Below are 15,660 nucleotides of genomic sequence, written 5' to 3'. Positions count from 1 at the left end.
GAATATCCACAGTGATAGAGCACCTGCCATTAAAAAAAATACTGCAGCTCCTTTCAGAAGCATTGCCACTTGCCATTTCTTTGAGGTAATCAGATAGCTGTTAATTAATAAACCTGTCAGGTGAATCGTCCTGCTCCGGTCATCATTATCCATTCTGTAACAGAATCCTGCTCTCATCACTGCTATCCACCCCATAGCTTCCAGCTCAATTAACTTAATGCTATGCAAATGAGAGGCTCTCCTCATCATTAGCTTATAGCCCACAAATGTTAATAACATAATTGGACCTTCAACAGGGTAATTAGACACGATTTCTTCCATTAGTCTTACAAGGCTAATTATTGTTGATAGGAGAGAGGGGATGAGTCCCAGTGCTGCATGCAAAGAGGGGCATCTGGTTAAAGCAAATATAGACAAAACATCAACAAGGTAAAACAGTTGAGACCCAGAGCAGGGTCAGGTAGGGGTGGGGGGAAGGAAGACACCATCAGGAGAAACTTAGGAACCACTGGAGAAATTCTCTACAAGACAATTAAACCCAAACATCCAGCCTGAAGCTGGAGCTCTCCTGCCCTTAGCAGTGAAACAACGTGATGCTTAATAAATCCAAGGAAACTCCTCCAAGCTTTTGCAGACAGGGCAGTTGGGAAGTTGTGCTGATCAAAATTCCCAGGTTTGAGATGCAAATGTGCAGCCACAGACAAGACCTTAAGAACTGAATTCATTTCTGCATTTCCCAGGTCATTATGTCCAACCTTCTCTCCTGCCACCACTGGGTTGGCTGTGTTTGATCACAAGATTTTTCTGAGTAATAGCTGCTTGCTGTAAGAACGACAGGAAATGGTCTCAAGTTGAGCCAAAAGCAGCTTAAATAGATTGTAGGAAAAAACATTCTTCATGGAAAAGGTGGTCAGGCATTGGAACAGGCTGCCCAGGGAAGTGGTGGAGTCACCAGCCCTGGAAGTGCTCAAAAACGTGTGCATGTGGCTCTTGAGGACGTGGTTTAGTGGTGAACACCATGGTGGTGCTGGGTTGAAGGTTGGACTCGATGATCTTAAAGGTCTTCTCCAACCTTCAGGATTCTGTGATCCTAATTACTTAATTGGAATACACTGAATTATTTAATAATCACAAAGCAAAATGCACATCAGCAATTTATTCACAGAAAGTTAATAAAACCCTGGATTCAGTATAATGGACTGGCAGTAATATTTCTAATAAAAAAATATGGCAGCAACTTTCCAAACTGAAATTATATTTTGGCTGGTGGAATGAAAGCTAAGGATTTGTTCCTGTGCCACCTAACCCTGTGCATCCATGGAGGTTAGAAATGTACAGCTGGAGAGAGAGTTCTGTGAGAAAACTGCACTTTTAAAAGGAGAAAGCAAACTGTACAAAAATATGGCAAGTTCCCCATACCCACCACCACTTAGCTTTGACAGTTCAGTGTCTTGCTGCAAAGTGTTTAAAAAAAAAAAAAAAGTTAAACTGAAGAGTGCACAGGACTCCAAGGCTTGAAAAAACACGTTATTTCTGTATTTTGTACCTGTTTGACTTTGGGGCACATTCAGGGCCAATATGAATCCTTTGATTTCACTGCAAGTATGTGAGGAGGAACTTTTCCTATAGACGTGTCCTGAAAATCAGCTTAAATTAAGTTCACAGCAATAGCAGCTTTTACTAGAAGGTTAAATGAAAACATTACTCTTTTAACCTTCTGTATCTTGACCTTTGGTCAGTCTCTCAAAAGAACAGGATTGTTCTCTCAGTGACTATCAGTGGGATATTAATCAGCATTCATGTCAAAAGAATGATAGACCACAATATTTTAAGAATTATTTTTATCAAAGCATGACAGTGCCCTACTGGGCTACGAGATACAGAACCTGTTAGGAAAGGGTAATGTTTAAAAGGCTCTGTGGAACAGATAAAAGTCTTTCACAAAATGTTTCCAGCCTTACAAAGGACAGCGTTCTGTAATATGGAATTTTGTAAACATCATGAATTTAGGGACAGAAAATATGATCCTTGCACAGCATAAAAGCCCTGGGTCACCTCCTACACCTGAGCCAAAGGAGGCCAATTTACGTGATAGTGATTAATACATTTATGTGACTGCAGGTGATCCAAGCCCATAGAATCAGATCCACTGCTTCTGTCAGACATAAGGGATCATTCCCATATCTTTCCTGCAGAATAAGCTATGGCAGGATTCAGTTCCCCTCTCTTAAACTGCCCTGCACTTACTAAATTTACTCACTAGAAAATTCTGAGCAAATATCTTGTTCCAAGGCAAACAGCAGTAAATCCACTGATGTTTTAATGAAGATTACACTTTCTAATCCTCATGGTAATGACAAACCAGTCTCCATTCAATATGCAATATTACTTGTCAGCTTTAATCACCAAAACTGTATTATATTTGCTACAGACTGATGCACTTGTCTTCCCAGATCTTCAGCCTGGAGAGCCCAAGCAAAAGCAGCACAATGCCTGTTCTGCTGATGGTTTTCTGCGTGGGCCAATTTTGCCACATGAGCTCTGAGTAAAGCCTTACTCTGGAATTAGTCCCAGATCCAAAGAGATCACTAAATCAGAGCACAGCTGGCACAATCCTGTCCATGTTTTTACCCCTGAAATCCTGAATTCTAGTGATTGTGGAGTTCATAAACTCAGTTTTAACCTGTACAAGATGTAAGGGTGGCCTTACTGCATTTATTCAGAAGAATAGTCAGCCAAATTTTCCTACCACACTGCTGAAGTAATCAGCAAGATATTGACATAATTGGGAGATGCTGGACAAGGCTGGCCAGCCCTCCTTTCCCCTCGTGCTTCCTCAGCCACGAAATGTCTTCATTTACAGTTCTCACACATGCAAAATTCTCCTCAGTTTTATCTACATGTGTCCTCTTACCAGTGCAAAGTAAATGCATTGGTAAATTAAATTAAAATGCTGTCACATCTTTATATTTAAAGTTTTCCTCTCTCACTCATTTTTCAGAAGTTTTTCTGGTTCTGGGAAGATCTCAAAACCAGTATCTTCATTACAAAAATGCTACACCATCAGCCTTGCATGTACATGATTCTTATTTGTGTGTGAACTACTGAGTTAATTAAGGTGAAATTTTGAAAATGACTGCTTTAGACCATGAGGAAATAGTGAGAATTGACAAAGCACATCATATTTTACCCTGTGAAACCAATCAGCATTGCACACCACGAAATGCACTGATGGTGCATGACCGCAGCCACAGCTTTTCCTACGTACCCATCTTAGCAGAATTGTTGGTTCAGAGGGACTCTGTACCAGAGAGCCTCGAGCAGAGCTGCAGGATGACCCCTCAGGGCAATGCCACAGCACCCCCAGCACTGCTGGATCCCAGCCCAGAGTCAGCCATGGAGAGTGAGATGAACAGAGAGCAAACTGAGAGACCTGAAGGAACCCAGGAGAGTTCAGTGAACTCTTGGGGATGCTCCAAAATGTGTGAATAAAAACTTCAGCAGAGAGAGGGGAAAAGCACGAGTTAGGCTTGGCTATTGTTTAAATGATAACAGTTTGATTTCCATGGCTGTTTCACTTCATTCCTTAAACAAAAGCTGTGTCTCAGGTGAACGCCCTGAACAACCTTTGCTGATTTGTAGAGATTGGTATCACAAAGTTGTCATTGGACTGAGGCATGACTGGTTTGGTTTGTCTTGTCTAAAACTTGCTACCAGTGCGAAAGACATCAGAAGTACCCTGGACTCTACTGCTTTTACAGAATTTTCCCTCTCCAGTTGGTGGCAACTTCCAGGAAAAACAGTTCCAAAGTAAGGGCAACCAGGAGAGAAAGTCTTCAGGTTTCATAATGTTTCCTCATTTGTGAGAGAGAGTTACTGCAGAAAAATCTCCCTCCTTTCAGCAGCAAAAAGAATGAAAGGGTTGTGCATGTGGGTTTGGGTCCTTAAAAATAACAACAAAAATTAAAATACTGACTTAGCAGCTTTTCTTCTTTCTCTTCCTGGAGACTTTGGAAGCTTGCTGAGATCAGAGCACTCCTTAATTGCTGTATCCAGGATTTCACCACACAAACTCCAGCCATCAAAAGGAGCTTGTATGAGATGAGGTAACTTCTAAAAATAATCCCTGCCTCCCACAACTGAAGCCAAATATACCTCCTATTCTTGTTGGAGCAGAATCAGCTTGTGACAGCAAATGCAGCATCCTACAGAAAGCCCATAGAAAGATTTCAAAACTGCATTTGATGTTTTGCTATTGCTGGCTCAAGATGCATATTAATGCTTCTCCCCAGGAGAGAAAGGCTCTTGTGGGACCAATATAGGTCAGGCAGAATGTGCAACAGAAGTGACATAATCTTTTTATTGTAATCATCCAATTTTCTATCTATTGGATTATTTAAGAGCAAGAGCTTCTATTCAGATTAGTGTTAGGTTAGGAGGGAAGAGAGAGCACAGTCTGCTGAGGAGGAGGAGGAGAATGGAGAATAAGGATTCCCCACCAATGGCTAAACCTCAGAAATCCAAATAAGGAGCTGCTTCTATTGGGTTTGTAGGGACAAAAGAGTGTGAGGGTGAGTTTTTGCACTACATGTAGCCCCTGGGAGTGCTCAACAGAGCCCTCATGCCAGAGGGTCATGTGAGAGAATGGGAGATTCCCGGGTATATTTTTCCCATTACTCCATGCCCAGTGATGCCTCATTCAATGGAGGCAGAGCAGGAAACAAAGGTAAATCACTTAATTACAATCTTGTCAATGAGCAGGACAAGTCTCCAAACACTTGCATCAAGAGGTAAGACAATGACTGAGTTAGTCCTGTGGCTTGGAAAAGGCTACAGGAGTAGCAAATGTGGATTAAACGGATCCCATTCATTGAGTGAAGCAGATGAGTCTCAGGTGAGAGGAAGATTTGCTAATTTTGCCCAGTAAACTCTGGGATTTTGGTTGGGGAACAGAACCTGTTATTCTTCCCCCTTGGCCAGGGTGCTGTGGTCCCTCAGAGCACGGCTGGGGCTGCACACTCAGCACGGGTAAGAGGGGGAATGTCCCTGCCGGGCTGGGGAGGACAGATCAGGATTCATCACCTAAACCACACTTTCCAAACCAGTTTCTCTTTCGTCAGCACATCACAGAGCTCTGCAAGATCTGGCTCCTTTAGCTCCCACTGCCCCATAGTTTTTACCCAAAGCCTGTCCCAGCTGAGATGGGAGCACTGATATGCAAAGGGAAAATAAACCCCAAACCAATTAGTGTTAGCAAGGACAAGAGTCACTAAACCAGCAGCCACAGAATGGCTGGAAGAGTGAGCTGAGAAAAAAAATGAGAATGATTGAAACAGAGAATTGTGCTGCCTATTACTTTTACTATTTTACAAATGAATCCAAATCCTACATAGTCCATTGGACTTTTCCTACAGTTTCTCTGTCTCTCTAGTGCAGGCAAATTTTTTTGTACTGATTTAGCCCCTCGATTACCACATCATTTTTCTGTTGTTTTTTTTTTTTTTTGCCTGAAAATGAGGAGAAAATAAGATATAATTATAACATTTCTTCTTTGCTACTCATCAGATTTTTGCATGTCATCAACTGAAACCACATCTATTATAAATACACAATATCCATCATTTAAATTAGGTCAAAGTTTTAAAAAACGCTTTGTAAGATTTTTCCATGTAAGAATGATTCAATCACTATCATGTTTCCTTGATGCAACTATTTTGGGATTTAGCTTGTTCCTTGATAGGAGTTAATTAAGTCATTTACATGTAATTTCCAAATATGTAGCTGTTACAAAAGGCAGCAAAGAAATGCAAAGGCAAAAAGGAACCTGAAGAAGGCAGCCAATCTTTAACAAAAATATTTCTGATATAAAAGTGAATCTGAGGAATACATATTCAGTGATAAGTATTCCAGTCCATGTCTGGTAAACTCTCAGATAATGGCAGCATGGTGGGGTCACTGGGGTTCTATTAGCTCAATTAATGAGGAGTAAGATAAGGCTAACACCCAGCTCTTCAAACGGCTCAAAAATAGAGCTGATAGTAATGGAGTTATTAACCTTCACCAGCCATTGAATTTTGCTGCTGATTCAAACTCCATTTCCTAGTTCAGGCCTCCATTAATAGGCTGTTTATTACCCCTAATCCACACTGGGATCAGCTGCAGAAATATGAAAGCCCCATGTAAAGACCAAATAGTTAAAAAGAAAAAAAAAAATCTTTTTTTTTTTTCCATTCTGATTTCTCCTTTTTCAACATATTCACAGGTTCTTCCTTAGAAATTAGGAACTTCATTATCCTAAACTGTCTGAATGCATGTTCTCAGCAGCGTGGTGAAAAAGAAACTTCAAATATATTATGTAAAAAGATGACATAATTGGGAACACAGCCACATCATTTTGAAGACCAAATAGAACCCTGCTGGAAAGCTTGCACTAGAGAAGCTGTTGCTGTTTATTTTCTTTACTGGGAAAGAAACAACTTTAATTTTGGAAAAATGGGTATTAGAAATATATTACAGATGTATTGTTAGGTCAGTCCTCTGGCTCATCCCTCCCCTGCCCAGCTTTGTCTGCTCACTTGTACTATTTGTAATGTAATTAATCAATACTGGAAAGTAAAACAATCGACCCTGGATTCAGATCAGAGGGACAAAACCAAGGAAATAATGGAGCAGGGGAAGTGGCAAACCCAGGACAGGCAGCAGCACTGATGGGAGGGCTTGAGGAGAGCTCCAACACCAACCTGGCTGCAGCTTTCACTACAGAAATCTTGAGTTAAAGGGTCTTATTAGACTCTTTGCTGAGTTTGGACTCACTCAACTGAGATTTTTGACACTTTGTACATTTTTGGTGTATTTTCAGTGAAAGAGACAATGTTTAGTTACCACATTCTACACACAAAAGATGTTTTTCCAAAATCTATCACAGTAACATCTGATAGAATATCAGCAATTATGAGTAATGGAGTGAAGAGCAAAATCAAAATGTTTATTACCTACACCTCCAGTACACAGTGCTGCCCTCAAACCTGACTGCAGGCCTGGGTGTCCCACCTCTGGAAAAAAACCAGCTGGAATGCCCAGTGAAGGGAAAGAACAGGATGATCAAAAGAGTGAAATGACTTCTAGGAAAATAAAAGGATAAACAGATCAAGGTTCTTTGTCTGGGAAAGAGGTGACTGAAGGGCACACACAAGAAGCTTAGAAAATCAGGAGTGTGGAGGGACACGACCAGGGAATGTCTGTAACTGTTTCTCAAGAGAAGAAATGCACCTGGAAAAAATTATGAAGTATTTTCATATGACACCCAGTGAAATGTGAAAGTCCTTTCCATGTGATTTGGTGGCCAAAAGTACAGCATTGAAAAAGAGATTATAAAGTCAAGGAAAAGGGGTGATTAGAAGTTTTCCAGAAGATCCTCTGGCTCAGGGAATCCTTAAACTGCTGATTGCCTTAAGCTGGCCTGGACCCAGCAGAGGAATGATCAGGAACCAGCTGAAGGTGACAACCAGAGATTCACATGACACTGCTGACACTGCTGCTGCTGCATCTTATTTAACTCTAAGCTTGGGAGAGAGCAAAAAGGATAAAAAATATTTTGGTGGATAATACATTGAGTTTTCAGTAGAACCATCCATGGCTATACTACACATTTCTTATTGTTGCTCAAGCATTAATTAAAAAAACCCCAAACACCCATTAACACTCATTTGGGTGAGGAACTGAAGTCAGTCCTTTGTGTCAGTGGCTCAGGGCTTTAGAAGCCACCCTGTGATTGTCTGTGGATTCCTGCTCAGGTCGGCACTAAGTGGTTAATGGTGTCTTTTACTCCCCAGCTGAGAGGTCATTAATAGATTCAGCTCCTTATTTGCCCTAAAGGCTGCCCCAGTTCAATGCCAGGAGGATCCTGTCCACTTAGGCAGGAGCTGCTTCACAGGGGGAACACAGAAAGCAGCTCATGTCTTCTCTGGGCTCTTTGGGAGACAGGATTTCCTGTGCCAGTCCACGAGCACACCCTCACTCTACAGCAAATTCTACTTTAAAGAAACCCCCCTACTTTTTCAGTGGGAATTGAATTATTTTCCTTTTTGTTCCAGAGCAGTTCTTCGGATGTGGTAGCTGATGCTGTATGAGTTTTTTTCATTATTACATTTTAACAAACTTTATAGCCCATTTTGTTTGTTTTCAAATAACTTTATTTTCCTTCCTTTCCACCATCAATTACTAGGTTTGTTTTTCTTTCTATAAGATGGAGGAGTCAGGAGACTGATCCTGCTCAATGCTATATAATTTAGTATTATGTGTAGTAGCTTTATGAGGTGGGAGTCAGATAAAACATAGTATTTGAACACTAACCATTTATTAGCTCTAAGGAATAGATTTGTGACTTGACAAGCAGACAATAACTCTGTGTTCTGATCAGCCAAAGAGGTCTACTCTGAGTTCAAAAACCAGAGTAACATTCTCTTTCACAAATAATTTTGTTTACTGATGTGACTAGATTTTAATAATAAACTTGATATATATGTAAATTTATTTTAATCTAATTTCATCAACAGAGCCCTCCTAAAAATGAGACTTTGTAGATTGTTCTGTCTGATTTATAGATTTCTGCATCCTATTCCCAGATTGATTTCAAGGCTATAATTCTATCAGGTTTTTCTCCTGATGTCAGAAACACCACCTCTGCAGATAGTGTTTTATAACTAGCATCACAACTGTAACTGAATTACTGCCCTGCTATCCCATGCTGCAATATGTCCTTTTGTTTATAATCACCCTCTCTGCCTTACATCCCTCCTACTTCAGCTTCATGGGAAATATCAGTTCCAAGATCAATCAGGGAGCTCGATGTCTATTTTTGTCCCTCACTTCAACCCCTGGATAAAACAGTAGGGACCAAATTCTAGACTCAGACATGAATGTGCAGAGCTCTTTAAAGCGAAGGGAGGCTGAGCAAATGGATCAGTGCTGAATTTCCACACATCCAAGCCTATAATGAGTTGCTCTTCCTCCCTTGATGAGGTCTCAATCCTGTGAAGGAGCACACGGGGCACACTCGAGTATTCACACTGATCTCGGGGACTCAGACACGTGTTTAGGGATTCAGCACCTTCCTTCTACATGCACAAGAAGAATAATCCGTGGGAAATGATGTTTAACTGAGCCCAGCACAAGTTTTGAGATTCTTTCTCCATTTTTTTCATGCAATGGATTCCTGTTTAAGATGCAAATCATCTTACCTTGGATAAATAAAGTTACTGCTGTTTTCACACACTTTCCTTTTTTAAACCTTGATGGATGACTGGCAGCTCCCTCCCTCTGCACTCCCCTCTATTCTCTCTCCAACTCAGCCTCGACCTTTTCCATCCTTCTCCTATCTCTGTACAGGAGGGGATCCAGGGCAACCACACGGGACACACAGGAAGAGTAACTTTGCAAACTTAAACATTGATGTGGGTATTGCACCTCTCCTACCAGTACTTTTTAGATAAGAACATCTTCCTTGGAAGCAGAAAGATTCCAAATTTCCAATGTATGCCTTTGGAATGGCCACTGTGCCAGCCAGTGGGATGGACAGAACCAGGAAGGCCTGGGAAGGGAATGGAAAAGCCTCTCAGCTTTGATAAGTGCACCAGCACTTTAAATCCTCACCACCTTTGGACCAGCTGTGAAAAGTAACTCTATTTTATTTGCTTGGCACTTGTAACAGTTCTCTTTGGATGCTGACGTCTCTCATATCACATTTCTGAACAATTCATTATAGCTCAAATAAAATGTAATTCTTATGTTGTTTTTAATTATTTCACAAAACCCAAAAGTCTCATAATGAGCTCCTTGCAATACCAATATATTTCCATGGTATTACATCAGTGCTGAAGAAAGAAGATGTAGATTCCCCCCTACTGCTGCAAATAAAGTACATCTTCTCATATAACCCAAACTTTAATCCAGTTCTTATGGTTTGGCTTTAGAGGCAACTCAAACAAATAACCAGAACAACAGACCTCTTCTCTCTCCCACAGTTTGGCCATCTGGAGCATTTGTCAGGCCAGGGCTCTATTTCCTACTCTCCAGGAGCAGGACCCCTTTCCCTGCTAAGGAAGCAATAAATAAGATGCAGTAGCATAAATGATGTCAATAAAGATCTGTATCTTTCCACAAACAAATTTTTCATATCTATAGTATCGTGATGGCTGGATTTCTCTCTTACCTGTTGGGATTAATCTGTGCTTTTTGCAGCTGCTCTGCCTGCTCGACGTCTCTGGGGAAGCCAGAGAGCACCCAGCCATTGGTCAGGCAGTCGAGGGCGCTCAGGCGTTCTGTCAGCCGCTTCAGGACAAGGTTGTCTGGGACTGCAAAGGAGGAAAAAGGTGACACTTATTCTGTGTGCTGAGTCTGCAGTGAAGGGAGATGCAGACAAGTCCTTCTGGAACTAAACCACGCAGTTATTCCCATTTATGACTGATTGACATTGGGCATTGTTGGCTTCTGCATATTTACTGTCATGGAACCCCCAAACTCACAAGGAACTGTAGGACCAAAGCAAAGTATTTGGTAAAACCTGGTGCCTACATAATTTTGCAATATACTTCTTCCTCTCAGCCACACTGGACTGATGTCACAGTGACACGTGTGACACAATCTTATCAAAATGCAAAAACAGTGACCTGAGTTGTGGAAAAGAAATCCTGTAACAGGAAAGGAATTTCTGAGCATTCTGGATTGAACTCAGCAGGTGGAAATGGTTCTGCCACAACAGGCTATGTGTGCTACTGCTCCAATGAAGGCTTGAAGATTTTGTGACTGAAAATAATTTTCAAAATGAATTTCAACTACCTTGAACCCCTAATTTTAGAGCTAAAAGCTCTTCTTCCTCTGGTATTATTTTTCTTTATGGCAAGAGAGAACATTAGCAAGATGCTGACTGGGATTACAACTACTATGGAGCTTTTAAAATTCTATTTAGTGGGACACAGTGGTAAGGAAGTATCCTGCACACTTTTACTAGAGTCTTCATAAAGTCGAATATTGCAATCAAGATACTTAAGTTTTGGGTTTGTTTTTTTTTTCTTTTGTGGGAGGAGGGAGCTTGCTCAGAATTAAATGATTGAGTTCAACGAGAGTGACTATAGATTTTCCAATGACCGTTGTCATGTCTTGGGCTCAGTGTCAAATAACCCCACAAAAAGGACATCAAAATCACCTGGAGCTGCTTCCCAAAGCAGCAGCCAAAACAATTCCCAAGCAGCAAGGAGAGCCCCTTCCCTTTACCTGTCTAATATGGCAGAGCCTCTACTGAAAACAAGGCAGAGAAATTGCTACATAAATCCCCATCATGGCAGGTTGATGTTTTGATGCTCACCCTGCCATCACATCTGCATACAAAAATACAACAACAAGTGCTTGTAGGAGAGTGTATGTGTCAGATTTCTAACACTGCACTTCTCTTCAGGACAAGCTGACAGCAATCTGCCTGGATTTTAGCAGAGTGAATTATTAGCAGTGCACAGTTCTACCCCAGGAACAAGCAGGTTTTAAACTGCAATAATAGAAGCCATTTGCTTCCTGAAATTCAGCATTGCACCTCTATCATGAAATTCATGGCTTCTCCTTTAAATAATCAAATTACTGAGTTTACAGAACTGCACTCAGGATTCAATGTACCAGCAAAAAGGGAGGAAAACCACAGGGAATTAATTAGAAAACAGATTAGTGTATTAATTGAGGATATCCACTTCACATTATAAGAGAACAAGTTAAAGAGAGTAATATTCTCCATCTGCTGAAAGGAGAGAGAAAAAAAAGGAATGGAATAAACCCACACACTTGACAAAGAGCAAAATGACAATGCAAAAACTGGGTATTCTGTTAAAAACAGGATTCATAAAATTAATTGTACAATAGCGCAGCAGCAGGAAGGAATTGTATCAGATGGATGCTTCTCTATCCAAGACCTGAGCTGCAGGCAGGCATGGGAGGAATAACAGGAGAATTTCAGTGCTCCTTCCAGGGCAATTCTCTCCACACCCTCCAGCTTACAAGAATTAATACAAACCCAACACATCCTAGCAGGAATAAAGAAAAACAAACAAACCCCACATTCTCTTTCCCAAAAATGCATTCCATACAAAGACCTGTGGAATTTTCCCATAGTCCTGAATTTCTGCTTGCTGAGTCCTGAATTTCTGGCTGCAGCACTAAACTTTCTTCATGTGTGTTATTTTATGCCATGTGTGTTATTTTATGACAATTCCTACTGGAATCGTTGACATGGATTTACAGAAATGTCAAATGACACGATTTTATTTTTTAATTTCAGAATGCTCCAAACAGTTTTGCAAGGAATTGGAATAAAACCTACAAACCCATGAGTAAACCTGCAGTAGGATTCTGCCAGAGTTGACATCCCTGTCAGATGAACAGGGGATCAGGGCAGAGGCTGAAAGGCCTGGGAATGGCACAGAACGATGGACATCCTGTGCTGTTGAGCTTCCAGCAGATCCTGGGAGATTCCCCAGTTCCAGGGGCCAGATTGCTTCCATTCTTCATAGGGGAAGGAGAAACACTGCAGCCTATGGGGAAATTCAAAAGCAATTGTGATGGGAACCCAGCAGCATCTCCTGGGTCTGAGCACTTCCCACAGGCCTTCTGTGAATCCCGATGGTCAAAATCCTCCACTGTGGTCACTGCTTTGGAGCAACACTGAAGCAATCACACGAGAGGAAAAAAAAATCGAGATGCAGTGACAATTAATTAATAGTTTATCTAATTACATGCCAGGTTTGGGGTGTTTTGAGGGATGCTGGGGACACTTGACACCTCTCTCCCTTCAGCTAGGAGTGACTGCAACACATCAGCAACACCCTTCAGACTCTTTGTACACCCATGTACACATATACATCACTGAATAATATAGATGCTTACATATTTTCTGTGCCTCCCTCTAAAGCTTGATGGTGAGAAATAAAACATAAACAAGTCAGACAGCAAGCTCTGCTCTCCTCTTGATTAGCAAACATACCTATCACTTCAACACAATGGGGGAACAGAGCTGCTTGGCTGCTCGGTGGCATTACAAAGTACATCAGCTGCCCTTGAACAGGAACAGTCACACTTAAAACAGCTGCATTAAAACTGTAAAACATCTTCCACAGACCAGAGGGAAGGAAAAAAAAAAAGAGAGAAAAAAAAATCAGTATTATTCTTATTTTGTAGTACAGACAGAGTAGGTAATGAAGAACTCTGCAGTACAGGATTCCTTTTCACTCATGTGGAACTGTCTCTGGAATGGAAGGCACATTAATAACCTGTAATTGGAGGGGGACACAGCCTATGAGGAACTAGCCAGAGGTCTCCTGGCCTCAAGCACACGACCCAATGGGCATATAGCAAAGTAAAATATAGAGCTTTCCTGATGAGACAGTCAATCTACATGTTTTAAGGAGATTATGAAGCACAAGACCTTTGAATAATCAATTCCTTTTCAACATAAGATTGTGTGAGTTTCCGACTCTGAAAGTTGGGGGAATGAGGCTCGAGAGAGATTTTACTTTATCATTAGAGAAGTCCAAAGGTAGGTTTTTTGTAAAAATTACAATGTGCTGCTACAAAGAGATATCCAGGCTAGGTAAGGTGGGAGCATGTCTCTATTAGGGTGAGAAATCAAGGCACAGGAGTAAAATTCACCCCTCAGAAGTAAAGCTGCAGAGCCACTGAGCTGCAGTGATTCCTGAGAGCATCATAGAACAGCTGTGGGTCAGGATCACAGTGAACCCCAGGCATGGAACAGCAGCAGAATGAGGCCACAACCAGCTCCAGACAGAAATGTAATTTGTTCATGCCTAACACCACACTCCATGTCTCCTTTATCTCCAAGCCTGTCTTCACCACGTTAACGATCAAGACCACACCCCTGAATTGGCAGCTGCGGATCTAAGAAGTGATCTAATCAGTTCAGGGGTTTGATCAGGCAGGGGACAAGGAACTGAGGCTTAAAGTGCTGCAGTTCGTGCTGGAACTGCTGCGTGGACACCCAGAGATTTTTCATCTCCAGGGCTGTAAATCAGCACCTTCCAGCAGAACATTTAAAAAATAAATTTACTTCTCAGAGCTTCAAAGGTTTTCACAGGTATCAGGTACTTCTCATGAGCAGTACATCCTCATGAAGCCCACAGGAGTGTGGCCTATTAGCTCTTCCCCAATCCATGGATCTGCAGGACTAATAGAAACCGGGATCAGGCAATCAGTTACAAAATCAGGCAATCAGTTACAAAATCATACCATCTGCTCCAGACAGAAGTAACAGAACATTAAAGGCACAGTCTGAGAGGGGAAAACACCACTTGAGAGATTACAGGGCACTATTCTCCAATAACTTCAGTGCTGTCAGTGTTCCAAGCTATACAATTATCATATTTAAATTGATACCTCATCTGTATATTTCTCTTTAAAACAGATGTTTGAAAGGTATCGGCTCACTTCTCCAAACCTATAAAACCTCGATTCTAAGTACAGCATAAGTGCATTTACAGATATAAATTCTGTCAGCTTTGTTCTCTAAAAGGTCCTTTTGACAATACTGTCCATCTATCCTTTATCCTGCTTATAGAGATTTTTTTTAGCAAGGTCTGAAGACTTTCACAGCTAATTCAGACGCCTGAGGCTTGATCCCAGCAGTTGACAGTTAACATCTTGTCCTGAGTATAAGCCACTGCCAAAGGCTACTTTCCTGAATTGTCCAGGAAATCCCAGATTTAGCGAAGCATGAGACATCCTTATTTTATTGCTCTAGAAACTCTGGGTGATTCACAATGAGTAATTGGCTTTTTCTATTCTGTTTTCTTGCCCACATTAAGGTCCTCAGAGATTGTATCGATTGAGATTGTGTAAATTGGTTTTTAATGTGTTTGAGAACGATTTAGCAGTGATTTACCATCGCGTGGGCTGATCGATAATTTAGCCTAATTCTCCGAGCCGCCGGTGGGTGAGGATGGGCAGGTCTGCGTGCAGCCGGTTCGGGTACCGTAAATAAACACTCGGCCGAGTGCTCTGCAGCGGCACCGGGAGGAAAACACCGACTTTTGCCTCGTTGGAGCCAGGAGAAGGGGATCGGCTCCTCCGGGAATTTTCCGAGGGGCTCTGGCCCCGCACACCAGGGGAGGAAGTCCCGGGAGGCTCCGACCCCACGCACCTGGAGAGTCCTGGGGAGTCCCGGGGGGCTCCGGCCCTGCGCACCCGGCGGGGTCCCGGAGTTATCCCGGGGGTGTCCAGCCCCGGTCAGCCGGGGGGGTTCCGGGTGGTCTCCGTCCCCGCAGTCCCGGAGGGTCCCGGGGGTCTCCGGCCCAGCGCACCTCGGGGGTCTCAGAGAGTGCCGGGGGTCTCCAGCCCCGCGCACCAGGAGGGTCCCGGGGTTGTCCAGGGGTTATCAGGGGTCTCAGCGCCGCGCTCCCGCAGGATCCCGAGGGGTTATCCCGGGGTTATCCCGGGGGTCTCAGCGCCGCGCTCCCGCAGGATCCCGAGGGGTTATCCCGGGGTTATCCCGGGGGTCTCAGCCCCGCGCTCCCGCAGGATCCCGAGGGGTTATCCCGGGGTTATCCCGGGGTTATCCCGAGGGGTTATCCCGGGGTTATCCCGGGGGTCTCAGCCCCGCGCGGCCCGGCC

At 42.6% G+C, this 15,660-nt stretch overlaps 1 protein-coding gene across 4 annotated transcripts in view; it reads right to left on the bottom strand.

Moving 5' to 3' along the window:
• The window catches only part of AK8 (adenylate kinase 8), a 63,662-nt gene that overhangs the window by 16,344 nt on the left and 31,658 nt on the right, over positions 1-15,660 (bottom strand). For all 4 annotated transcript variants that reach the window (XM_008642190.2, XM_017745672.1, XM_017745671.1 and 1 more), the window contains one exon: positions 10,211-10,352. In XM_008642190.2, the coding sequence (XP_008640412.1) occupies positions 10,211-10,352 (142 nt within the window). The remainder of the gene's footprint in view (positions 1-10,210; positions 10,353-15,660) is intronic.

This window comes from Corvus brachyrhynchos, unplaced genomic scaffold (assembly GCF_000691975.1).
Source record: "Corvus brachyrhynchos isolate BGI_N302 unplaced genomic scaffold, ASM69197v1 scaffold59, whole genome shotgun sequence".
Taxonomy (NCBI): Eukaryota; Metazoa; Chordata; class Aves; order Passeriformes; family Corvidae; genus Corvus; species Corvus brachyrhynchos.
Note: the sequence above shows the minus strand (reverse complement) of the source record. Positions and strands in the feature narration are given on the sequence as shown.